The following is a 27,467-nucleotide window of genomic DNA, read 5'->3' on the forward strand; positions in this document are numbered from 1 at the left end:
ACAAGACAGTTAACCCACTGTTCCTTGGCCGTCATCAAAAATAAGAGTTTGTTATTAAGTGACTTGCCTATTTAAACAAAGATAACATAAAAAACACTCACACACCTCTTCTCCTGTAGCTACCTCCCACTGTGTGTTTTGAAGTCATGAAATTAGGTGTTGTACCAGCACATTCTCATCTCATTCTCTGTCATTTTTCTGGTTTTATGGTAATGGTCAGTGTACTGCTATAAAGTTAGGACGTTTGTCCCAAATGTCACCTTATTTCTTACTCCCCTATGGCCCCTGCCATCTGAGGTACAGACAGACAGGTTGATGCAGTATCGGGCCAGTCCAGGTGTCCCTTTGAGATAAAACAGCGTAATGACACCCCAGAGAGGAGGCCTGGCCACTGAACTGGAACACTGAGGGCATTCCTGCTTTAATGCACTGGGATCACTGTCAAAGTTGGGAAAAGCTCTCAATTTATTGCTAGCACCTAATTCCATGTAATGGCTCTTTTACATGTATATATTCTTATATTCTGTCGGTTATTGATGGGGATGGGGACAGTGTGTGTGGCGGGAGTGGCGGGGGGTAGGTGGAGTTGGGTGTGTGTTTATGTGTGTGTGTGTGTGGGATGTAGTGTTTTCTGCTGATGCTCTTCTTGTTTAACTACACTCGATGCAGATCCACAGCCAGAGGACGTGTAAGTCACATTTTGCTGTGAGAGACAGGAGCCTTGGCTGTCCCAAATAGCATCCTGTTCCCTAGATCAAAAGTAGTGCACTTTTGATGAGGCCCACAGGGAGAATAGGGTTCCATTTGTGACGCAGATTTAGACTGGCAGCTTCTAAGCCTCTCTCACTGCTCTCCGATGGATATCTGGTTCACCTTCAGACCACATCAACACGTCAGCAATCCCTGCCTGGTGTCATTACAGCATAATGTGTCTTTTCTGTTGGCCATAATCATTGTCTCTTTTCTGTTTCTGGGTGGCCAAACCCTCTCTCCTTAACCAAGGTGAAATGCACTGATCCACCACTGATTCCTAAGCAGTGCATTTCACCCATAAAGTGTTACTGTATTTTGCTCGTAGAAAAGATGCCAATCCTGTAACTTTGAATTCCTGTCCTTAGATGGCTTTGGGAGATTTGAAATGGGCTCTTTGTGACAGGCAGGACCTTTATAGTGTGGTGTTTTTAGTTCCCCCCCCTGAGACTTATCTTGTTCACCTCCGCTGTGCGTTTCCAATTACACTCCCTGTGGATTTGCACACACACACGAATGCACACGCACTCACACACACACAGAAACACTGTGGATTTACTCAGATTCGTTCCCAAGCTCAGGGGAGCTTCAACGATGTTGCCACCTCTGGCAGACAGCACTATCAAAGTAGGGGAAATAGAGAAATGGTATTGATTCAAACTGAGGCGACTGCAGTCGTTTAAAAAACAAGTGTTGATAGAAATTGAATTGAGGTTACACTGGGAGGAATGACAGAGAGTAGATTGGAATGTGCCATGTGCCAATGGAGGTCACACTGCTTTCATTGCAGTTTGTTGTCAAATTATTTCACTTGCTTATGGTATTGAACATTCAAAAAGGCACTCTCACTGAGCTGTCTTGTTGCAGGTGCACAGTAACAATGAGATAGAGAGAGAAATACACAATGTAGAAACAACAACTGCGATACAGTATGTGAAAAGACTGCACATTGCAAATTCAGTAAAGAAGACTTGAGAAGAATGTGATGAATCTGTTGTGAGGTTCCATTCCCTGTCATAATAATGATCATGTCATGGTTACACACTGAGGGAGAACTGGGCTGCAGCGGTAAGAGTCTCTACCACCCTGACAAAGTGGTCCTAGATGGAAAACAGGCCTTTCTGTTGGTTCTGCTTCCAGAACTTTAACTTTCCAACACACCAGTTCTGAACTCAGTCTCATCTATGTGTGACACCGATTGAGAGGATGGATAGCCGGATACATTTGGACCAGAAGTATGGAAATATGCTTCTGTGCTGTTGAAACCTCCAGGAGGCCTACAGTCAACTGTACTCTGTATAGACTGGATTAGACCTGGAGGGTTCAACCATGAGATCATCATTAATAACATGTGTTTGGAAAATGTATTCCAGATTAAAGCTTGGAAAGGACAACCACAACTGTTGACTGTTTAATACCTGTAAAATGTCACAGAGAACTCCTCAAATTCTAGAACTCCTCAAATTCTAGAACTCCTCAAATTCTAGAACTCCTCAAATTCTAGAACTCTTCAAATTCTAAACATTTGCCTGCAGGATAAACAGAGCTATCAGACTCATATTTGAGAGTGTGTATGGTGTGACTTTGCAGTAGATATATTATTAAACAAGCTTTGCCTCGATGAAGTTGACTTGCCATCCGATCCTTCCAAGGATGACAACTATTCCAAAGCAGGGAACTATATGTGTTACAAAGCAGGCAGCCATGTAGAAAATCAAATCATCACACAATCTTGTTTTATTCTCCAGCAATAAGTATCAAAATTATACCTCTGATGATGACATCAACATTGTCTTTGAGCACAAACTGTGGGGCTTCCTTGGTTCAGTGAACCACGGCAGCTGATTATTGGTTTCACGGTTTCCTTTGACGAGGTCTGACAAGGAACAGTTTTATCTAACCACACTTCTGTAAACTTGTTGTGGAAGATGCCCACCCCAGTACACACACACGTGTTCACTACATTAACCCCCCCAGCACGCGTGCGCACACACACACACACACACACACACACACACACACTTCAGTTCACAGAATCACAGGGGAAGGAAGGAGATCCAGTCTACTCTGGATGAAATATGTATGAGTTGTGATTGCTGCGGTAGCTCTTGGTGCATTGGGGCTTTTTCATCTGTACTTCCAACATGACATCTGACTGTGTTTGTATGCTGCAGTCAAGTCTCTTGAAGGTATACAAAAAGAATTCATGTTGATAAATAAGGGCCCATAAGTACAGCAAACATCCTGTTGTCTCAACGCGTTGCTATAACAAACTCACGGCTTGTGCAACAGTGTGAGTTCTGTATTTATCTTCCTGAACCAGGACACAAACTTGTGGACCCCAGTAAGGGTTGCTGCTGCATAAGCAACTGCTAATGAGGATCCTAATAAACTAAACGAACTCACAAACTTCTGCACAATAATACACATAATGAGGCAATTCATGTACGACCTGTGTAACGTGTATTGTCAGCTGTACGTTTACTCATTGAGGTAACTAATATAATAACTGTAATTATGTCTCTGATCTATGTGAGATGATGTGACTGTGTATCCGTTGCGAACAGCTGAGTTCAGATGTAAATACCAGACAAACACATCATCGACTGCCGAGTCACAACAACAAATCTACCTTTGAAATAAATAAAGCCTTTTTAACAGTGATCCAGTCCTTTTTATCGGAATCATCTGAGAAGATATTAGAGGAAGATAATTGTTCATATAAATTGGTAAATATAAAGGCAAATGTATTAAATCCATCTGCGTGTTTCAGGCCTATTGTGTTCACACAGTGCAGTCTGGGTCAGTCTGGGTCAGTCTGGGAGCCCTTCATGATGTATTCACTTCAGCAAACCTTTTATTGGGCACGTTTACCGAGCCAAGCGTTTTATATAATCGTGACTAATTGTTTGGGAAACTTTCAGAATCCTTTGTGACACACATTCATTTGATTTTCTGAATGCATTGTAGATAATCACAAACGTGCTAATTAATTCCCAAAATCAACACCAACAAAGCACTTGAATCTCCAGCCGGAAAAAGAAACAGGAACACTCTCAATGTGCTCCAATTATGTATGAGAGGCTTGTTGCAAAAACAGCCCAATATTCAAATAATCCCTAACCACATTAGGCACAGTTACTGGGAAAGGGCTGAAGCACATACAACATGAACATAATAGTGTAGATATCAATGGAGGCTGGTGAGGGGAGGACGGCTCATATTAATGGCTGGAATGGAGCAAATGGAAAGGCATCAAACACATGGAAACCATTTGTTTAATGTATTTGATATCATTCCAACTATTCCACTCCAGCCATTACCACGAGCCTGTTCTCCCCAATTAAGGTGTCACCAACCTCTTGTGGTAGATATGTGCATTGTGCCCTGTGCTTTGTGCATTTTGTAAATAGGACAATGAACATCTTTCAAGAGACCTGCTCAGAGAAGACCTACTGTATACTAGAAGAAGAGACCAATCCCACTGGGAAAACACAGGTTGAATCAACGTTGTTTCAAAGTCATTTGTCAACGTATTGTGGCATGGAATCAACACTGAAAATTCATTGGATTTGAACCAGCGTTGTAAACATGCTTGCACACGCTTTTTCAGTTCTGCCCACAAATGTTCGATAGGATTGAGGTCAGGCTTTATGATGGCATCTCCAATACCTTGACTTTGTTGTCCTTAAGCCATTTTGCCACAACTTTTGAAGTATGCTTGGGGTCATTGTCCATTTGGAAGACCCATTTGCGAACAAGCTTTAACTTCCTGGCCTCCCGGGTGGCGCAGTGGTTAAGGGCGCTGTACTGCACCAGAGACTCTGGGTTCACACCCAGGCTCTGTCGCAACCGGCCGCGACTGGGAGGTCCGTGGGGCGACGCACAATTGGCCTATCGTCATCCGGGTTAGGGAGGGTTTGGCCGGTAGGGATATCCTTGTCTCATCGCGCACCAGACTCCTGACTCAAGGTTGCACGGTGTTTCCTCCGACACATTGGTGCAGCTGGCTTCCGGGTTGGATGCGCGCTGTGTTAAGAAGCAGTGCGGCTTGGTTTGGTTGTGTATCGGAGGACGCATGACTTTCAACCTTCATCTCTCCCGAGCCCGTACGGGAGTTGTAGTGATGAGACAAGATAGTAACTACTTAAACAATTGGATACCAAAAAAACAAACAAAAAAGGCTTTAACTTCCTGACTGATGTCTTGAGATGTCTTGAGATGTTGCTTCAATATATCCACATAATTTTCCTTCCACTGTTTTGTGAAGTGCACAGTCCCATCCTGCAGCAAAGCACCTCCACAACATGATGCTGCCACTCCCGTGCTTCACGGTTGGGATGGTGTTCTTCCGCCTGAACACGGCACTGTTCCTAGGCTGTCATTGTAAAAAAGAACTTGTTCTTAACTGACTTGCCTTTTATTAAATGAAGGTTAAAATAAGAAAAATCATGGATGAATGACTACTCATTAAAATGATGGTGTCCTTTGTTGCACAAATCAGATGTAAATATAGCCTACATGAACCCAATTTCACTCAGAATTTACTTTCACATACAGCTTGTTTAAGACATGTTAGAGTAGTTATTTTCAACTAGTTATTTTCAACTAGTCAACGTTATTTAGATATTTTACGCAAATGAGTATGGAAGCTGATCAGTGTTGAATTCCAAAGTTGAAATTAGATTTATGTAACAACCTTTTAGTCAGGTTAACCTGTCTCGGACTGCCAATGAAATTACAGGGCGCCAAATACAAATCAACAGAAATCTCATAAATCAAATTTCTCAAACATATAAGTATCAGGCACAATTTTAAAGATAAAATTCTCGTTAATCCAGACACAGTGTCTGATATCAAAAATGCTTTACAGCGAAAGCTCCACAAATGATTATGTTAGGTCACCACCAAGCCACAGAAAAACTCAGCCATTTTTTCCAGCCAAAGAGTGGAGTCACAAAAAGCACAAATAGAGATAAAATTCATCACTAACCTTTTATGATCTTCATCAGATTACACTCATAGGACTTCATGTAACACAATACATGTATGTCTTGTTCACTAAAGTGCATATTTATATAAAAAAATCTCATTTTACATTGGCGTGTTACGTTCAGTAGTTCTAAAACATGCGGTGATTGTGCAGAGATCCACATGAATTCACAGAAATACTCACTATAAATGTTGATGAAAATTCAAGTGTCATGCATGAAACTTTAGATACCCTTCTCCTTAATGCAACCGCTGTGTCAGATTTAAAAAAAACTTTACGGAAAAAGCATAATCTGAGTACGGCGCTCAGAGCCCAAACCAACCAAAAGAAATATCCGCCATGGTGCGTAGTCAACATTAGTCAAAAATAGCATTATAAATATTCACTTACCTTTGATGATCTCCATCAGAATGCACTCCCAGGTATCGCAGTTCCACAATAAATGTTTGTTTTGTTCGATAATGTCCATAATTTATGTCCATTTATGTCCAAATAGCTTCTTTTGTTAGGGCGTTTGGTAAACAAATCCAAAAGCGCGTTTAGGTCCAGTCAGACAAAAGGTTCAAGAAGTTATATTACAGGTCGTAGAAACTTGTCAAACTAAGTATAGAATCAATCTTTAGGATGTTTTTATCATAAATGTTCAATAATGTTCCAACCGGAGAATTCCATTGTCTGTGAAATGCACGTGACCAGCGCGTGGCTCTCTGCAAGACCACTGACTCAAAGAGCTCTCATCCGGTCCCACTTCACAGTAGAAGCCTGAAACAATGCTATAAAGACGGTTGACATCTAGTGGAAGCCTTAGGAAGTGCAACATAACCCATATCCCACTGTGAATTCGATAGGGGCTGAGTTCAAAAACGACAAACCTCAGATTTCCCACTTCCTGTTTGGATTTTTTCTCAATTTGTTGCCTGTCATATGAGTTCTGTTATACTCACAGACATCATTCAAACAGTTTTAGAAACTTCAGAGTGTTTTCTATCAAATACTAATAATAATATACATATATTAGCATCTGGGACTGAGTAGGAGGCAGTTTACTCTGGTGTTACCTTAATTTCAATGTTTACAACGTTGGTTGAAATGAGATGAAAACAGTACTGGAACCCTGGAACCCTGCATACATGTATATATCATATTGCATAGGACCATTTGTGCACCTCTTTAACCATGTCTGAGACACCAGGCTGTCATGACTGTCATGCATTGCATGGTATCAAAGCGTTCTCTCAGTGACGTTTGGCTTTCAGAACAGGGACACTGTGGACATAATACAGTGAGTATTATTCATTCCTTTCTTTAATGTCTTTTTATAATGAATTTTCCTTTCTGACATTTCAAAAGGAAATTTGCTCCTGAATTGCTTAATATTTCATATGTTCTCAGAATATGAGGCTTGTCATTTGTGTCTGTGAGTCTTGTCTGTGACATTTCTTGATGAGACTGTTTTGTGAGACTGTTTGTGTTGGCTCTGGTTGTCGTTGCATTGAGCTGCACTAAGACATGTCCTGCAGATTTTGTTGTGGTAAAGTAGAAGCATTCTATTGAAGGTGATATACAGTAGATATCTCATTGTAGAAACTTGATGTAGAGATTTCCACTGTGACATGTTATTTGTTTATTGAAAAAAAAAACATTATTGATTTGTCCTCATACTTTCAGCATTATTAATAAATCATCTTAAGGATCTCTACAGATTGGTCTCCTTCCCACGGGACGGCTGAGCTAATGTGTGCTTAATGCGATTAGCATGAGGTTGTAAGTAACAAGAACATTTCCCAGGACATAGACATATCTGATATTTGCAGAAAGCTTACATTCTTGTTAATCTAACGGCACTGTCCAATTTACAGTAGCCATTACAGTGAAAGAATACCATGCTATTGTTTGAGGAGAGTGCACACTTATGAACTTGAAAGTTATTAATATTCCAATTAGGGACATTTTGGCAGTCTTGATACAACATTTTGAACAGAAATGCAATGGTTCATTGGATCAGTCTAAAACGTTGCACATACACGACTGCCATCTAGTGGCCAAAATCTAAATTGAGCCTGGGCTGGAATAATACATTATGGCCTTTCTCTTGCATTTCAAAGATGATGGTGCAAAAAAAGTTGGTATCTTCTTTGTATTATCTTTCAACAGATCTAATGTGTTATATTTTCCTACATTAATTTCAAATTTCCATGAAATTCAAAGTGTTTCCTTTCAAATGGTATTAAGAATATGCATATCCTTGCTTCAGGTCCTGAGCTACAGGCAGTTAGATTTGGGTATGTGATTTTAGGTGGCCAGGTCGCAGTTGAAAATGAGAACTTGTTCTCAACTAGCTTACATGGTTAAATAAAGGTGAAATATATATATTTTAATTTAAAGGTGAAAATTGAAAAAAAGGGGCGGATCCTTAAGAGGTTTTAAGTTACAGACCCAATAATTTACTGCAACAGTTTTCACCACTGGTCATTATGCCCGGTAATATTGTTCTTCCAAGTATCCCCAGTTGGACTCATACTTTGAATTTCCTGCTGGTCAAACTGCTGACTCTAACTGCAAACAGCTTTACTGCTGATGTCCAGATAGGGTAGATAGACAGACCACCTGTATCAGATAGAGAGAGAGCTTTTACAGTAGGACTGGGTATGGATAGAGACAGTTCATGAAATAATGTGTGTGTGTCGCCCTAGTACAGTAGGTGGCTGATGGTACCATACCCAGTCTCTCTCTGTTTTAGGAGGTTGTTTTGTTCAGATACAGTAGAAAGACATTACAGTTGTACTGAGAATGGATGGAGAGGTACCGGGAAATATGTCCGCTATTGTCCCAGTAGTCCTAGGAGGGTGACGCCAGACTGTGCATGTTTTATGGGGACATTTGACTTATGGGGGCCTTAGTTTAACATGGGGAGTGAACGTAGTGCTCTTTTCTCCTCTGCTCAGAGGACTGGCAGTGTTTAGGACAGCCAGGGCAGCAGGAGGTGAACTGGAGGCCCCAGATGGGAAGTGACGGCTCCATTTGTCAGCCAGTGCCAGGGCAGATTGAAGTTAAACGAGCCACAATAGCTCTACATTATGTCCATGCAGGGCAGGCTTACATAGGTTGCATTCCAAAGGGCACCCTATTATAGTGCACTACTTTTGACCAGGGACCAACCTCTGGTCAAAAGTAGTGAACTATATAGGGAATGGGGTTCCGTTTAGAACGGAACCATAGTCAGGACTCGGAACAGAGATGAAGCTTTTGACTTTGACTTCCCCTCATATGCTCCCTCAACCCTGAGCCCTGCTGTCTGCTGTCATTCCCCCCTCTATTCAAATCCAATTTTGTTTGTCACATGCGTCGAATACAACAGCTTACAGTGAAATGCAGTTCAAGAATAGAGTGAAGAAAATATTTACTAAATTAATTAAAGTAAAAAAAAAAAAAGAAAAAAAGAAAAAAGAAAATTACATAATAACAATGAGGCTTATATACAAGGGACACCGATACTGAGTACATGTGCGGGGGTACAGGTTAGTAATTTGTGAAGTGACTATGCATAGATAATAGATAGCGAGTAGCAGAAGTGTAAAAACAAAGGGGAGTCCTTCCTCTGAAACGCCTAGTATATAGGTCCTGGATGTCAGGAAGCTTGGCCCAGTGATGTACTACGCACTACCCTCTGTAGTGCCTTATGGTCAGATGCCGAGCAGGGATGCAACCCGTCAGGATACTCTCGATTGTGCAGCTGTAGAACCTTTTGAGGATCTGAGGACCCATGCCAAATATGTTCAGTCTTCTGAGGGGGAATAGGCTTTGTCGTGCCCTGGAGGTTTGTTAAGACAGTGTCCAAAGAAGGGCCAGAAGTATACCGAATGGTGTTGTCTGTGTAGAGGTGGATCAGAGAATCATCAGCAGCAGAGCGACATCATTGATATATACAGAGAAAAGAGTCGGTCCGGGAATTGAACCCTGTGGCACCCCCATAGAGACTGCCAGAGGTCCGGACAACAGGCCCTCCGATTTGTGTGGAGTGAAGGTGGTCCATTGTTTTTTCCCTCTGGTTGTACATTTAACATGCTGATAGAAATTTGGTAAGGCAGATTTAAGTTTCCCTGCATTAAAGTCCCCGGCCACTAAGAGCGCCGCCTCTGGGTGAGCTTTTTCCTGTTTGCTTATGGTGGAATACAGCTCATTGAGTGCGGTCTTAGTGCCAGTAGCAGGCTGTGGTGGTATGTAGACAGCTACAAAAAATACAGATGAATACTCTCTAGGTAGATAGTGTGGTCTACAGCTTATCATGAGATACTCTACCTCAGGTGAGCAAAACCTCGAGACTTCCTTAGATATCATGCACCAGCTGTTATTTACAAAAATACATACATGTCTTACCAGACGCCACTGTTCTATCCTGCCGATACAGCGTATAACCAGCCAGCTGTATGTTGATGTCGTCGTTCAGCAACGACTCCATGAAGCATACGATATTACAGTTTTGAATGTCCCGTTGGTAGTTTAATCTTCCTCATAGATCATCGATTTTATTTTTCAAAGATTGCACGTTTGCTAGCAGAATGGAAGGCAGTGGGGGTTTATTCGATTGTCTACGAATTCTCAGAAGGCAGCCCGCCCTCCGGGCCCTTTTTCTCCACCTTCTCTTCATGAAAATGACGTGTCATTCACATTTGGCTCGTCAGACTCGTTAAAGGAAAAAAAGGATTCTGACAGTTCGTGGTGAGTAATCGCAGTTATGATGTCCAGAAGTTATTTTCAGTCATAAGAGACGGTAGCAGCAACTTTATGTACAAAATAAATAAAAAGATAAGTTACAAACAATGCAAAGAAACAAATAAAAAAACACAACTGGTTAGGAACACGTAAAACGTCAGCCTTCTTCTCCGGTGCCATCTTAAAGCCTGGAGGTGTGTTTTCCATCATTTTCCTGTTGAAAAACAAATGATAGTCCGACTAAGCGCAAACCAGATGGGATGGTGTATTGCTGCAGAATGCTACGGTAGCCATGCTGGTTAAGTGTGCCTTGAATTCTAAATAAAGACAGTGTCACCAGCAAAGCACCCCCACATCATCACACCTCCTCCTCCATGCTTCACAGTGGGAACCACACATGCGGAGATCATCCGTTCAGCTACTTTGCGTCTTGTAAACACACAGTGGTTGGAACCAAAAATCGCAAATTTGGTCTCATCAGACCAAGGGACAGATTTCCACCAGTCTAATGTCCATTGCTCATGTTTCTTGGCCCAAGCAAGTCTCTTCTTATTATTGGTGTCCTTTAGTAGTGGTTTCTTTGCAGCAATTCAACCATGAAGGCCCGATTCACTCAGTCTCCTCTGAACAGTTGATTTTGAGATGTGTCTGTTACTTGAACTCTGTAAAGCATTTATTTGGGCTGCAATTTCTGAGGCTTGTAATGAATTTAACCTCTGCAGCAGAGGTAACCCTGGGTCTTCCTTTCCTGTGGTGGTCCTCATGATAGCAGGTTTCATCATTGAGCTTGAGGGTTTTTGCAACTGCACTTGAAGAAACCTTAAAAGTTCTTGACATTTTCTGGATTGACTGACATTCAACTCTTAAAGGAATGTTTCTCTTTGCTTATTTGAGCTGTTCTTGCCATAATGACGACTTGGTATTTTCCAAATAGGACTATCTTCTGTATACCAACCCTACCTTGTCACAACACAACTGATTGGCTCAAATGCATTAAGAAGGAAAGAAATTCTACAAATTAACTTTTAACAAGGCACACCTGTTCATTGAAATGCATTCCAGGTGACTGTCTCATGATGCTGGTTGAGAGAATGCTAAGAGTGTGCAGAGCTGTCATCAAGGCAAAGGGTGGCTACTTTGAAGAATCTCAAATATAAAATATATTTAGATTTGTTTAACACTTTTTTGATTACTACATGATTCCATGTGCTATTTCATAGTTTTGATGTCTTCACTATTATTCTACAATGTAGAAAATAGCAAAAATAAAGAAAAACCCTTGAATGTGTCAGTGTGTCCTTACTTTTGACTGATACAGTATATGACAATGTATGTCAATGTACGATTTAGTCTTAGAATCTCCCTCTCCCTCTCCGTCCCTTACCCCCAGCTCCCCAGCAGTCTAAATTGCATCATGCTGTTGCAGTTGGAGGTGGTGTGTGTGTGTTCATGCATGTGTGTGTGTGTATTTTGAGTGTATTGTATTACGAATCAAGAAATCATAGCAGGATTATGCAGTTGTGCTTCACCTGACACCAGTGATCATCCCAATCAGCAGCAGGTGACAGGGGCTTGGATGTCCACCACCATGACACATGTCAATACTCCCTTTGGTAATATGAGCGGACCATGCCCAGCAGGAAAAGGAGCTCTCTCACACACAGTCAGGGGCTAGCCACTGGCTACAAATTGACTTGAGATGAGAAGTTTGTTGACCAATTAGTAATTGAAACCCCTTGGATTCAAATGTTGAGAAGTGTCAGGGTGTGAGCAAGTGTTAGACAGGGGTGAGGGAGGGAGCGAGAAGGAGAGAGAAATTAAAAATAAAATAGATTAAGAAAATAAGGAGTGTGCAAGAGAGAGAGGGAGAGAAGGAAGGACTGTGAAAAAAAGTAGATAGCAGTCAAATTAAGGAAGATTAATTTGCGAGAGAGACAGATAGACGGTCTACATTAATGTGTGGAAGAAGCCTGTGAGAGCCAACACTTGGAGAAGTGGCTGGGTCTGTGCTGCTATCCCCCTAAATGTTAGAAGGATTGGTGTCCTATCGTCATGTGCTAATGTGGATGGAGAGAAGCAGTTCTACTGTACAGTAAAATACCTTGACTGTGACATGCAGCTAGGGTTTTATTACATAAAACCTTTTTACGTAAAGTCCTTTATACCCTTAAGTGAAATGCTGGACTGAAATAAACCTACATGCAGTGCAATGTGTGGTAGATGTGTAACCCCTTTCAAGAGGAATTATAATGCCAGTGTCGGATGACCAAATATATACCTGTAAAATGGTTCAATTGTTATACGCTTCCTATTGACAAATAGACTTTTAAAATAATTTGTCTTAAGTACTTACTGAAGTACTCTGTGTGTTTCTACACCCTAAGGAAATGGGTTAGGCAGATCGAGCCTCTGTCCCAAATGGCACCCGATTCCCCATATAGTGCACTACTTTTGACAAGCGCCTTATGGGTCCTGGTCAAAAGTAATGCTCTATGAAGGGAATAGGGTGCCACATGATGACTGGCTTTTATTTGTAAACATGGAGGTTGTGTCCCAAATGACACTCTATAGTATTCCATATGTCGTGCACTACTTTTGACCAGGGCCCAATAGGCACCGTGTAAGGAATATGGTGTCTTTTAGGACACAACCGGAGATACTTCATTTGTCAGCCTACAAGGTATTAAGAATATTAAACCTAATCAAAAAACCAATGAACAGATAATATTCTGATTGTGTGTATAATGGATTAAGTGATATCAGAGCAATATTATTCACTGTATAAAACAGTGTATGAAGCTCCCTAATTGGATACTGCTGGCAGGAGATACTCACAGTTTGTATGACACTTCTCACATGTCAGATATAGTTTATGGTTCTTAAGATTTGAGAAGCAAACGCCTGCAGTACGATGTGTTGGACAAGTGAGAGTATCTTGGAGGCTGATCTGATATGGTGTGATATCAATTCAATCCAGCTTTTATGTGCCTGTCTCTTTTACTAGACATATGGCAGGTTGACAGAGAGTCTACAGTGTTGATCTGATCTAGGGCTCTTTAAAATCTGCGTTGCGGAGAACACGGATGGAATCACGGAACCTAGACATTAAAATAGAACTCACCAATATAAATGTTTTTAGTGAACTTAGTAGAAAATCAACTAAATGTAATGAACTCATGAGAAAACGCATTAATGTGCCCAAGTTAATCATTAGACATGAACAAAATTCATCAGTGATTCGTATTTTCCTGCAAATTGTGAAACGGCACAGGAATGCCCTGTGAAGCTGTTAGCGATGATGCTAATGATAACCTTTTTCTGGTTACCTTCTTCAAAGTAGCCTATGCCTTCCTGGCAGAATGATCTCATGAGTATTTGCATCAATCCAGTGGCCATTTGTGCAACCTCTGCAATCACATGAGCGCAACAGAAACACAGCTCAAACCGCTGGTGTGCACTTGCATTAAAGGGTAACTGCACCCAAGAATCAACATTTTTTTCCAGACCTCAAAAGTAGTCTCCTGGTGCATTTTAAGCATTGCTGTGGACTTAGAACATCCAATTTTGTGGTAAAAAAACCAACTAAAGATTTGAGAGAAAGAACCTGAAGAAACTGGGCAAAAAAAGTAAACTAGGGTTGGGTTGCTTATAGTCCCCAACAGTTATTAACTGGGATTCCTCAGTGTTCACACATACTATATTATCCAAGGCAAGCTACACAATGACAACTGAGCAAAGTGAAGTCTCCTCACTCAGCTGGTGTTAAATTAACTTAAACAAATTCAGTAATGTTAACTAGGTGAAATTAACTTAGTTACTGTGACAGTGTGCTTTTTCTAGTGTCTCAGTATTGTGGTGTGGAGAGTTTTTGACTCTTTCATAGGAAACTCAAGACGCGATCCTGTGAAATGTAAGACGCCGTGTCGGACAGTGTGGGAACGCGAGGAAGCATACATTTTATAGGCAGATGGAAGGAATCCAGAGATATTTTAATAGTTCCGCGCTTAGCTTTGCATCTTGTTGTAAAGGGAGAAAGGTTAGGCTGATGTTCCCCGTCAGTGCGTCTACTGAGCTAGTGTGTGTGTGTGTGTGTGTGTGTGTGTGTGTGTGTGTGTGTGTGTGTGTGTGTGTGTGTGTGTGCTCGTGTGTGCGTGCTCGTGTGCGTGTGTGTGTGTGTGTGCCTTTCAGCCAGCTGTAACCAGAGAGGGGGACAAGCTTGGGCCGCTGAGTAGTAGGCGACACTGTCCCCAGAACATCAGTCATGTCAGCAGGTTGGGGGGAATACCAGTCAAAACCCATAATGACCTTTACTGAGACATGGGTAACACATTTGACTGAACAAACCCGGATTCAAATAGTATTAAACATAATTTCAAATACTGTATCTGTGTTTTGTTGAGCTTGCCTGGCACAATGGACCCAATGGAATGGTCAGAAAAATGCATAACTTAAGCATAAGCCATCTGGCATTTGAGGCAGGATAGATCAAACACTCAAAGATTTCAAATAGTATTTAAATCCAGGTATTTGGGCTGGGCAACACACAGACCGCAGTGCACAACATTTTGACTGATCAGGGGCTGATATCCTGCTGGATCCAGCAGAATATAAGGGAATTGCCTTTCTCTGAATCACCTCTCTGGGGAAATAGACAGAAATATAGTTTGTGATGAGAGAGAAATCAACACCATTGTTGATGGCGGAGTAGCTACAGTTCAACTCTTCCACAAATCCTTTGCCAGCTCAGGATATCTGAGAGTGCAGCCAACCAGAGTGAACAATCAAGCCTACAGTAAGTCAAAATGCTTTTAATTACCAGTGAAAGTGTGTTGATTATGTTATTTGGTTCGCTTCAGCGTTCTGCTATTTTTAGTGGAGTGTCCTCTTTCTCCTTCTCTAGTGCCCTGTCCTCACATCTAGTGTTCCCACTTCTACTGTCTGCTGTAGTGACTGATGGGAAAGATAAGGCAGTCCTGACTCTTGGAAACCAACTGCTTTCTATCTGCTCATTCTAAACTCTAGGCTTTACACACCATGTGCTGCTGTTGTATTCTTGGATCTTGTGCATCTTGTGTTTCTCACGAGCCAGGAGGGTTTTTGTCAGGTAACACAATCTTAATTGCAATTCAGTTTTAGGAAATACATCACATACAGAAAACATGCAGACATGCATGACCTCCCTCCCTCCCCTCCTTCCCTCGTTCCTTCCTCCCTCCATCCATCCCTGTCTTTCTGTCAGTGCTCTTTTGTGAATTCAAGTGATGCAAGTGTGCACTTGATAAATGTTCCCTTAAGATACAATATAATAAAGTGACAGTGAATTTGTGTTTTTCTCCCCGACTGGACTGATGGAGCTACGTTACTGAGAGCTGCCCACGAGGGACTACCTCACATTACAACACAGCCAATCTCTCAGCGTGTGAAGTTCAAACGTGGAATGAAGTTTACTTCTGTCCTTTATACCCCTTCCTGTGAAGCTTGGTCAGACTAGGCATCTCCATCTCTCTCTTCTATCTCTCTTCTCTCTTTCTCCTTCTCTCCCGTGAACTTAAAATGTTAACTCCTCTCACCAAGTGTTAAGTAAGAATACTTTCAAGTTTATGTGACGTGTCTCTCTCCTTTCTCTCTTTCTTTTTCTCTCTCTCTCTGTCTCTCTCTCTGTATCTCTCTCTCTCTGTATCTCTCTCTCTCTCTCTCTTCTTTCTCTCTTTCTCTCTCTCTCTCCCCCCTCTCTCTCTCCCCCCCCCTCTCTCTCTCTCTCTCTCTCGCTCTCTCTCTCTCTTCTTTCTCTCTTTCTCTCTTTCTCTCTTTCTCTCTCTCTCTCCCCCCTCTCTCTCCCCCCTCTCTCTCTCCCTCTCTCTCTCTCTCTCTCTCTTTCTGTACGTGGTAATCACTAGTAGGCTCCTGACACTATCCCCTGTCCTGTAACATTGTTACACTGGGCCGCATCAATCACTGAAGGCTGATTTGGAGACTCCTTCTGCCTGAATCCTGAATCACAGCCAGCACAGCAACAAGGCTGCCTTGTGAAATGGATTGATTCAGACTCACCAGACTGGGGGATCCCATCCTGATGACGATAAGATAAGGAGGATTTGATCGGCTCGATTCAGGCTTGGCGTTTTTGGTTGTTTCCTCATCCAGAATGAGTGTTAGTTAGCCTGACCTAGATTTGTGACTCGGTTTGGGTTGTGAGGCATTGTGGGGGGTTGCAGCTGCCTGGCGACAAGAGAGAGAGAGGGAGTCAGTCTCTCTCTCTCTACCTCTTCTTCTCTCTCTTTTACTCTTCGTGGGCACCTTCATTTGTCTTCCTCCAGTTTAAGATCTATCTCTGTTTTCATGCTACCCACACCACATCCCTCCCCCCTCCATCTCTCCGCCATCCCTCTCTCCGTCAATCTGCAGTCAGTCAGTCACACCACAAACAGGGTGGGCAGCAAATCAGATCACCAGGAGGACAGGTCAACTGAGTGCTTTTACTAAGGGACTCTCTGGCAGCTGTCTATAGTCCAGGAGATGAAATTACATGTCCATGGTTCAGTTATCATGTTTCTGGGTGAGTAGTAGGGATTTATCCATGGCTTGACTTGATCCTTTCTACTGCTTTTTCACCGCATGCAACCTGCTCAAACTGATTATATTACTTATGCTGCACACCAGTCCTCTGAGATGTTTGGTGTTTGGTAACCCTTTTTACAGCCCGCAATTGACAAGGTAGTTACTTAGAAATCACTTGTTAAAACTTGTATTTTAATGCTGTAAAATAAAGTGTTCTCTATGTTCCAGCAGTATGTGTGTGTGTGCGTACGTTTGTATTTCTGTGTGTGTGTGTGCGTACGTTTCTGTGTGTGTGTGTGTGTGTGTGTGTGTGTGTGTGTGTGTGTGTGTGTGTGTGTGTGTGTGTGTGCCTCTGTGTCTGTGCGCATGCACTTTTGAGTGTGTGTGTGTGTGTGTGCTCACTTGTGTGTGTATCAAGTGCATCTCCATAAAGATAGAACTGGCTTGAAATCTGTATGGGGGTTGACTTGACAGGAAGGAAAGTGTGTGTGTGTGTGTGTGTGTGTGTGTGTGTGTGTGTGAGTGAGTGAGTGAGTGTTTTATCCCTTTTATCTGGATCATTTGATTGCTCTGTGTGTAATTGTTTTGACAAGCCTGAAAGGTGAATATATCTGGGTGGTTGTTACAGTATGTAACAGTATCTTATCTTCTCTGATATAATATTTATTATGATGATTGTAGTTTATTAATTAACAGATGCTTGAAACAGACAATAACTCTTTATTGCTGTTTTATGATGTTATGAAAGAGCTGTAAAGAAAAGCTACTATTTGGGATGTCATGGGCTCCTCAATGAAACATTGAAAATAGAAGGCTCCCCACTTGATGCGCTATCCTTGATTCAACATTAAAGCTAGTTTTAGGCAGTGGTGTAAAGTACCTAAGTCAAAAATACTTTAAAGTACAACTCAAGTCGTTTTTTGGGGTATCTGTAATTTACCTTACTATTCATTTTTTTGACAACTTTTACTTTTACTTCACTACATTCATAAATAAAATAATGTACTTTTTACTCCTTACATTTTACCTGACACCCAAAAGTACTAGTTACATTTTGAATTCTTAACAGGATAGGAAAATTGTCTAATCCACACACTTATCAAGAGAGCATCCCTGGTCATCCCTACTGCCTCTGATCTGGTGGACTAAACACAAATGCTTAATTTGTAAATGATGTCTGAGTGTTGTAGTGTGGCCCTGGCTAACCGTAAAAATGTTTTTAAATGGTGTCTTCTGGTATGCTTAATATAATACATTTGAAATTATTTATACTTTTACTTTTGATACTTAAGTGTATTTAAAACCAAGTACTTTTAGACTTTTACTCAAGTAGTATTTTACAGGATGACTTTCACTTTAACTTGAGTCATTTTCTACTAAGGTTTCTTTACTTTTACTCAAGTATGACAATTGGGTACTTTTTCCAACACAGGTTTTAGGTTAGTGCTCAACATCTACTATTGGCACAAGGAATGGTTAATATAATATCCTGTGTATTTACTACTATTATAATAATGATATCAAAGATAAGACTGATGGGTCCATTCAGCAAAGTTACACAGTCACAGTCACCTTGCAGTGAAATGCTTACTTACGAGCCACTAACCAACAATGCAGTTAAAAAAAAAAATGAATAAGAATAAGAAATAAAAATAACAAATAATAAGTAATTAAAGAGCAGCAGTAAAATAACAATAGTGAGGCTTTATACAGGGGGTACCGGTACAGAGTCAATGTGCGGGGGCACCGGTTAGTTGAGGTAATTGAGGTAATATGTACATGTAGGTAGAGTTAAAGTGACTATGCATAGATAATAAACAGAGTAGCAGCAGCAGCGTAAAAGAGGGTCTGGGTAGCCCTTTGATTAGCTGTTCAGGAGTCTTATGGCTTGGGGGGTAGAAGCTGTTAAGAATCCCTTTTGACCTAGACTTGGAGCTCCGGTACCACTTGCCGGTAGCAGAGAGAACAGTCTATGAATAGGGTGGCTGGAGTCTTTGACAAATCTTTAGGGCCTTCCTCTGGCACCGCCTGATATAGAGGTTCTGGATGGCAGGAAGCTTGGCCCCAGTGATGTACTGGGCCGTACGCACTACCCTCTGTAGTGCCTTGTGGTCGGTGGCCGAGCAGTTGCCAGACCAGGGAGTGATGCAACCAATCAGGATGCTCTTGATGGTGCAGCTGTAGAACCTCTTGAGGATCCGAGGACCCATGCCAAATCTTTTCAGTCTCCTGAGGGGGAATAGGTTTTGTCGTGCCCTTTTCACGACTGTCTTAGTGTGTTTGGACAATGATAGTTTGTTGGTGATGCACCAAGGCACTTGAACCTCTCAACCTGTTCCACTACATCCCCGTCAATGAGAATGGGGGGCGTGCTCGGTCCTCCTTTTCCTGTAGTTCACAATCATCTCCTTTGTCTTGATCACGTTGAGGGAGAAGTTGTTGTCCTGGCACCACACGACCAGGTCTCTGACCTCATCGTTGTCGGTGATCAGACCTACCACTGTTGTGTCATCGGCAAACTTAATGATGCTGTTGGAGTCGTGCCTGGCCATGAAGTACAGGAGGGGACTGAGCATGCACCTCTGAGGGGCCCCCGTTTGAGGATCAGCGTGGCGGATGTGTTGTTCCACCTGGGGGCGGCCCGCCAGGAAGTCCAGGATCCAGTTGCAGAGGGAGGTGCTTAGTCCCAGGGTCCTTAACTTAGTGTTGAGCTTTGAGAGCACTATAGTGTTGAACGCTGAGCTGTAGTCAATGAATAGCATTCTCACATATGTGTTCCTTTGGTCCAGGTGTGAAAGGGCATTGTTGAGTGCAATAGAGATTGCATCATCTGTGGATCTGTTGGGGCAGTATGCAAATTGGAGTGGGTCTAGGGTTTCTGGGATGATGGTGTTGATGTGAGCCATGACCAGCCTTTTAAAGCACTTCATGGATGCAGACATGAGTGCTACGGGTCGGTAGTCATTTAGGCAGATTATCTTAGTGTTCGTTGGCACAGGGACTATGGTGGTCTGCTTGAAACATGTTTGTATTACAGACTCAGACAGGGAGAGGTTGAAAATGTCAGTGAAGACACTTGCCAGTTGGTCAGCGCATACTCGGAGTACATGTCCTCGTAATCCATCTGGCCCTGCGGCCTTGTGAATGTTGACCTGTTTAAAGGTCACATCGGATGTGGAGAGTGTGATCCCGCAGTCATGCGGAACAGCTGGTGCTCTCATACATGTTTCAGTGTTACTTTCCTCAAAGCGAGTATATAAGTTATTTAGCTCGCCTGGTAGGTTCATGTCACTGGGCAGCTCGTGGCTCTGCTTCCCTTTGTAGTCTGTAATAGTTTGCAAGTCCTGCCACATAAGACGAGCGTCGGAACCGGTGTAGTGTGATTCAATCTTAGTCCTGTATTGGCACTTTGCCTGTTTGATGGTTCGTCGGAGGGCATAGCGGGATTTCTTGTAGGCTTCCGGGTTAGAGTCCCGCTCCTTGAAAACGTCAGCTCTAGCCTTTAGCTCAGTGTGGATGTTGCCTGTAATCCATGGCTTCTGGTTGGGGTATGTACGTAGGGTCACTGTGGGGACGATGTCATCGATGCACTTATTGATGAAGCCAATGACTGATGTGGTGTACTCCTCAATGCCATCGGAGGAATCCCGGAACATATTCCAGTCTGTGCTAGGAAAACAGTCCTGTAGCTTAGCATCTGCTTCCTCTGACCACTTTTTTTTTTAGATCGAGTCACTGGTGCTTCCTGCTTTAGTTTTTGCTTGTATAGAATTATGGTCCAATTTGCCAAATGGAGGGCGAGGGAGAGCTTTGTACGCATCTCTATGTGTGGAGTAAAGGTGGTCTAGAGTTTTTTTCCCCCTCTTGTTGCACATTTAACATGCTGATAGAAATTAGGTAAAACTGATTTGAGTTTCCCTGCATTAAAGTCCCCGGCCACAAGGAGCGCCGCCTCTGGATGAGCGTTTTCCTGTTTGCTTATGGCCGTATACAGCTTATTGAGTGCGGTCTTAGTGCCAGCAACGGTCTGCGGTGGTATTAAGACAGCTCTGAAAAATATAGATGTAAACTCTCTTGGTAAATGGTGTGGTCTATAGCTTATCATGAGTTACTGTACCTCAGGTGAGCAAAACCTTGAGACTTCCTTAAATTTTGTGCACCAGCTGTTGTTTACAAATATGCTTAGGCCGGCGCCCCTTGTGTTACCAGGGGCCACTGGTCTATCCTGCCGCAAAAGCTTAAAACCCGCCAGCTGTATGTGAATCATGTCGTCGTTCAGCCACGAATCTGTGAAATTACAGTTTTTAATGTCCCGTTGGTAGGATGTACATGCTTAAGTTGTCTATTTTATCATCAATTGATTGTAAGTTGGCTAATAGGACCAATGGTAAAGGTAGATTACCCTCTCGGCGACGGATCCTTACAAGTCACCTGGACCGTTACCCACAATACCTCCATCTTTTCCTCCTTCGAATGACGGGGATGAGGGCCTTGTCAGGTGTCTGGAGTAAATCCTTCCCGTCAGACTTGTTGAAGAAGAAGAATTCCTCCAGTAATCGCTGCCCTGATATCAAGAAGCTATTTTCGGTCATAATACACGGTGTGGCAGAAACATTATGTACAAAATAAGTTACAAATAACGCGAAAAAACATACATAATAGCACAATTGGTTACGGGATCGTAAAACGGCAGCCTTTTCCTTCGGGCGCCATTATCACACTCCTCATTGGCTCAAAGTGGGGTCCTTCGACCTTTCTACTGTTAATTCATTTCTTTGCTGTTTCTGCCACGAAGAGGACTGAACAAAGTACTCTTACTCCCACTCTGTTCCTTGGTGGATTTGGGTGTGAGTTGTTTGACATTGTATTAAACATTTCACATGACAGTCTGGTACCATGCTGCTAGAAGGCATAAAGGCATTTGGAGAGGCCATTGATCATCGAGTGGTGTGACATTTCAGACGTAAAGCCTCTGTGGCTCGATGACTATGAAGTGGGGTATGTATAGCAAGCTGCTTTCTCTAAACCCCCTATTGATGCGATTATACTAATAGCCCATCCTCGAGAACCTCTCTCTGAGGAGTTTTAACTTCTATAATGAAACGATCATTATGCAGCCTATCTGAAATAGAGGATGAACTTGTGGGAAAAGCACATTTAGAGAGTAAATTAGAAGCTGGCTTAACGTTCCATCAGGCTTCTCCTGAGACCTGTTTCCTTCAGTTCAGCTGTGAAGTGCTCTGCTCTGAGGCTGGCTGTCTGTTTGCCTGTGGCCTGCAGGGAGCTATCTCTCTCTCTCTCTCGCTCTGTCATTATCTCTCTCTGTCTCTCTTTCTCTGTGTCTCTGTCTCTCTCTCTCTCTGTGTCTTTGTCTCTTTCTCTCTCTCTCTCTCTCTCTCTCTCTCTCTCTCTCTCTCTCTCTCTCTCTCTCTCTCTCTCTGTGGAGAACACCATTGGAGGCTAATCAACCTCCATTCTTAGGGCTTTCACTTACTTAATTAAGCAGTAAGAGCAACATAAAGACTCAGCAAGACTCCTCTTAGCATAGCTACCCACTACATTTTTTGTACAAAAAAACAAACATAAAAACAGTATCAGAGGAATTTAGAACTTAATCAACACTGTCGCTGTCAGGTTGCCATGACAACTGTCACAATCACAGGGTCAAAGTAGTTGTTTTTTATTTTTCTCTCACCCCTTGTCACGCAACGTGACTGTTTCAAAGGGGATCATATAAATATTTTACAGGTAACATACTAAATTCTTTGTGAAATAGGTATCTGTCTCTCTGACCCGTCTCTCTCTCTTTCTCCCTCCCTCTCTTTCGCACTTTCTCTCTCTCTCTCTCTCTCAATCAATTTCAATCACATTTATTTATAAAGCCCATTTTACATCAGCAGATGTCACAAAGTGCTTATACAGAAACCCAGACTAAAACCCCAAAGAGCAAGCAATGCCGATGTAGAAGCAATGTGACTAGGAAAAACTCCCTAGAAAGGCAGGAACCTACGAAGAAAGCTAGAGAAGAACCAGGCTCTGAGGGGAGGCCAGTCCTCTTCTGACTGTGCCGGGTGGGGATTATTAGAGTACATGACCATTAAAGCCAGATCGTTCTTCAAGATGTTCAAACGTTCATAGATGACCAGCACGGTCAAATAATAATCACAGTGGTTGCGGAGGGTGCAACAGGTCAGCACCTCAGGATTAAATGTCAGTTGGCTTTTCATAGCCGAGCATTCAGAGGTCGAGACAGCAGGTACGGTAAAGAGAGAGGGAGTTGAAGAAAGAGGGTTGAAAACAGCAGGTCCGGTGAACAGGTCAAGGTTCCATAGCCGCAGGCAGAACAGCAGAAACTGGATCAGCAAGCATTTCAGCAAGCATTTCAGCAAGCATTTCGCTGCACTCGCATTAACTTCTGCAAGCCATGTGTATGTGACCAATAAAATTTGATTAGCAGCATAACCAGGTGGACTGGGGACAGGGACAGCCAGGAGTCGTCAGGCCAGGTAGTCCTGAGGCATGGTCTTAGGGCTCAGGTCCTCCGGGAGGGGAGAGTGTGAGAGAGAGATGGGAGAATTAGAAGGACACCAGATAATACAGAATAATTACACCAGATAGGACAGACTGACCCTAGCCCTCCGGCACATAGACTACCTGAAACAGGGGGGGTCTCGCCTTCTCTCTCCCCCTCTCTCTCTTTCTCTCTCCCTCTCTCTCTTTCTCTCTCCCTCTGTCTCGCCCTCTCTCTCACTCTCTCGCTCTCATCGTGCTGCATATACATAATTAAAGTTTAAAGGGACAGCCTGCCTGTTCCATCATTATTCAAGTGGCCAGGTAATGGGTTTTCATTGAAGGAACATTTGCATAATCAAGTTTTATAATTTCCAGTGTATATCTCATCAAATATTGACTAGCTCTGGTTGAACGTCTCATATACTACATGGTGAGTACATGTATTATGGATGAATGGGGACTATCTCTCTGTCTCTCTCTCTGTCTCTCTCTCTCTGTCTCTCTCTCTGTCTCTCTTTCTGTATCTCTCTCTCTGTGTCTCTCTCTCTCTCTCTCTGTCTCTCTCTCTGTCTCTCTCTCTGTCTCTCTCTCTCTGTCTCTCTCTCTGTCTCTCTTTCTGTATCTCTCTCTCTGTGTCTCTCTCTCTCTCTCTCTCTCTCTCTCTCTCTCTCTCTCTCTCTCTCTCTCTCTCTCTCTCTCTCTGTCTCTCTTGCTCTGTGTCTGGTCTGCTTGCCAACAATCAACAGGGATTTAGATAAGAGACAGACTAGGCCTACTTCTGCCAGTGAATGTTACTTTCTGGAAAGTGTATTTTTGTGAAATCATTACCCCAGCTTTGACAGTAGTAATGAAGTTTTGCAATGTGGGAGGTAGCATGAATCAGAATTGAGCAGATCTGTGTAGAATAGATGGTACATTACAAATACTGTATGTTGCACAATGTTTTCTATGCAAGTAACATCATAACCGCTAGCCATGATCTGTGTGTCTGGTGTGTGTCGAGTACAATAGTGTTTGCAGCAGTGATGGTGAACCACAAAGCTCAGCAGAAATCACAGTGGTCACTGCCTGGCGTCCCCTTCCTCCCCAGTCTTTATCTCTTATCTCTAATTATACTGTAGCCTCCATAAACTGCTCCTCTCCACCCGCTGGGATGACATTGTAATTATCTTTCAAATAATGACAGCATAATTCACACAGAATTAAATACAACACCATATATTAGTATTGTATTATGCGCATTGAGCGTTCTGTAATGCACTCTATAAATGCAATATTATTACATTGCTATTTTATTATTATATGCCATTTAGCAGACACTTTTATACAAAGAGACTCGCAGTTCATCCGTTTTCACATGGTGACCCCAGCGGGAATCGATCCCAGGACACTTGGCATTGTAAGTGCCAAGCTCTACTAACTGTGCCAGACAACCCACTTGTACCTGCTATGAACCAGATATGTGAGAGATCACTGAAAGCTAGATAACAATCCCCTAGACAGACTTTGTGAACTATATTATTACATCAACTATGAATTTCACCAGCGGGCTGAATGATAATGTCCGTTATGGTTGATAAAGTAATAGCAGAGGTAAGTACATTTAGAGGAGGCTGAGGCACAGCCACTTAATCACAAAGCCCACGCACTGGGAGACTGTGGAAAACGATGTGCCTGGGTGTGTCCCAAATCCTATTTCCTATATAGTGCGTAGTGCTCTGGTCAAAAGTAGTGCACTATTTACACATATATAATTTAGCAGACGCTCTCATCCAGAGCGACTTACAGTAGTTAGTGCATAAATTATTCATACGCTACATGACCAAAAGTATGTGGACACCGGGGCGGGGTGGTAGGTTAGAGCGTTGGACTTGTAACTGAAAGGTTGCAAGATCGAATCCCCGAGCTGACAAGGTAAAAATCTGTCGTTCTGCCCCTGAACAAGGCAGTTAACCCACTGTTCCTAGGCTGTCATTGAAAATAAGAATTTGTTCTTAACTGACTTGCCTAGTTAAATAAAGGTAAAATAAACCTGCTAATCTAACGTCTCATTCCTAAAACATGGCCATTAATATGGAGTTGGTCCCCCCTTTGTTGCTATAACAGCTTCCCCTCTTCTGGGAAGGCTTTCCACTAGATGTTGGAACATTGAGTTTATTTTATTTTTTACAGGGACAGTGCACATTAATCAATGTTTCAGTAAAAGTGCCGGTTTGATTCCATTCAGCCACAAGAGCATTAGTGAGGTTGAGCACTGATGTTGGGCGATTAGGTCTGGCTAATAGTTGGCGTTCCAATTCATCCCAAAGATGTTCGATGGGGTTGAGGTCAGGGCTCTGTGCAAGCTAGTCAAGTTCTTCCACACCGATGTCAACAAACCATTTCTGTATGGACCTCGTTTTGTGCACAATGGCATTGTCATGCTGAAACAGGAAGGGCCTTCCCCAAACTGTTGCCACAAAGTTGGAAGCACAGAATTGTCTGGAATGTCATTTTATGCTGTTGCGTTAAGATTTCCCTTCACTGGAACTAAGGGGCCAAGCCCCAACCATGAAAAATAGCCCCAGACCATTATTCCTCGTCCACCAAACTTTACAGTCGGCACTATGCATTCAGGCAGGTAGTGTTCTCCTGGTATCTGCCAAACCCAGATTGGTCCGTCAGACTTCCAGATGGTCAAGCGTCATTTATCACTCCGGAGAACGCATTTCCACTGCTCCAGAGTCCAATGGCGGCGAACTATACACCACTCCAGCTGACGCTTGGCATTGTAATCTTAGGTTTGTGTGCAGCTTCTCAGTCATGGAAACCCATTTCATGAAGCTCCCGATGAACAGTTCTTGTGCTGACATTGCTTCCAGAAGCAGTTTGGAACACAGTAGTGTTCAGACAGACAATTTTTACTCACTTAAAGCACTCCCATTCTGTGAGCTTGTGTGGCCTACCACTTCGTGGCTGAGCCGTTGTTGCTCCTAGACTTTTCATCTTCACAAATACAGCACTTACAGTTGACCAGGGCAGCTCTAGCAGGGTAGAAATTTGATGAACTGATGTATTGGAAAGGTGGCATCCTATGACGGTGCCACGTTGAAAGTCACTGTAAGGCCATTCTACTGCCAATGTTTGTCTATGGAGATTCTGTGACTGTGTGCTTGATTTTATACCTGTCAGCAACGAATAGCCTAATTTGAAGGGGTGTACACTTACTTTTGGCCATGTAGTGTCCTTTTTTTCGTACTGGTCCCCCATGGGAATTGAACCCACAACCCACCCTGGCATTGCAAGCACCATGCACTACCAACTGAGCGACACAGGACATTTGGGATGCAGCCCTAGCCTCCAACGGCTTGCGATAGCATCTTGTAAAATACAATTTGGTGCCGACTGCCTACGGCTGGAGCATTTTGATGGGACTTCCAGGGATTCTAGATATGTGTGCCAGTGCCACTGGCGGTGTTTCAGTAAACATTAGTCTTTCTTTTACAAACAAGATCTGGGCTGTGGGGAGGCTAGAGAATCAGCTTTCAGAGCTTAGGGGATGAGGGGATGGATGATGCTCTACAGTTTCTGTGTGTATGTGAGTTAATTAGAGAATAAGCTATTTGTTTTATGTAGTGTGAGAGGGGGATGTCTGGGGGGGGGGGTGAGTGTGTGTGACAGAGGTCCCCCCCTCTTTCTGTTCCTAAGTCTCCATGGAAACGATAGAGCTAAAACAACAATAATTTGCACAACAAGGAACAACATGATATGATATGAACAAGCCATATTCACATACAGTTTCATTGTAAAACGATATACAGTGCATGTAAAAGTACTCTCAGAACTGAGGTACAGTAATGTGCAGTACCAGGTCCCATACAGTGTTACACAATGTTAAGTGTTACTGTATTACAAAGTACTAGGCAGTATTAGATAACAAAGAGACTGTTCTACTGACTTG

The 27,467-nt window shown here is 42.7% G+C and overlaps 1 protein-coding gene across 3 annotated transcripts in view; it reads left to right on the forward strand.

Annotated features, from left to right (window-relative positions):
• The window catches only part of znf385b (zinc finger protein 385B), a 157,061-nt gene that overhangs the window by 62,435 nt on the left and 67,159 nt on the right, over window positions 1-27,467 (forward strand). The window contains exon 1 of one of the 3 annotated variants that reach the window (XM_021579543.2): window positions 16,360-17,012. The exons of the other annotated variants lie outside the window; for them this stretch is intronic. Coding sequence (XP_021435218.1) covers window positions 16,973-17,012 — 40 coding nt within the window. The 5' untranslated portion in view covers window positions 16,360-16,972. Of the gene's footprint in view, window positions 1-16,359; window positions 17,013-27,467 lie in introns of those variants that run through there. 3 annotated transcript variants of the gene reach the window in all.

Source organism: Oncorhynchus mykiss, chromosome 22 (assembly GCF_013265735.2).
Source record: "Oncorhynchus mykiss isolate Arlee chromosome 22, USDA_OmykA_1.1, whole genome shotgun sequence".
Lineage (NCBI taxonomy): Eukaryota > Metazoa > Chordata > Actinopteri > Salmoniformes > Salmonidae > Oncorhynchus > Oncorhynchus mykiss.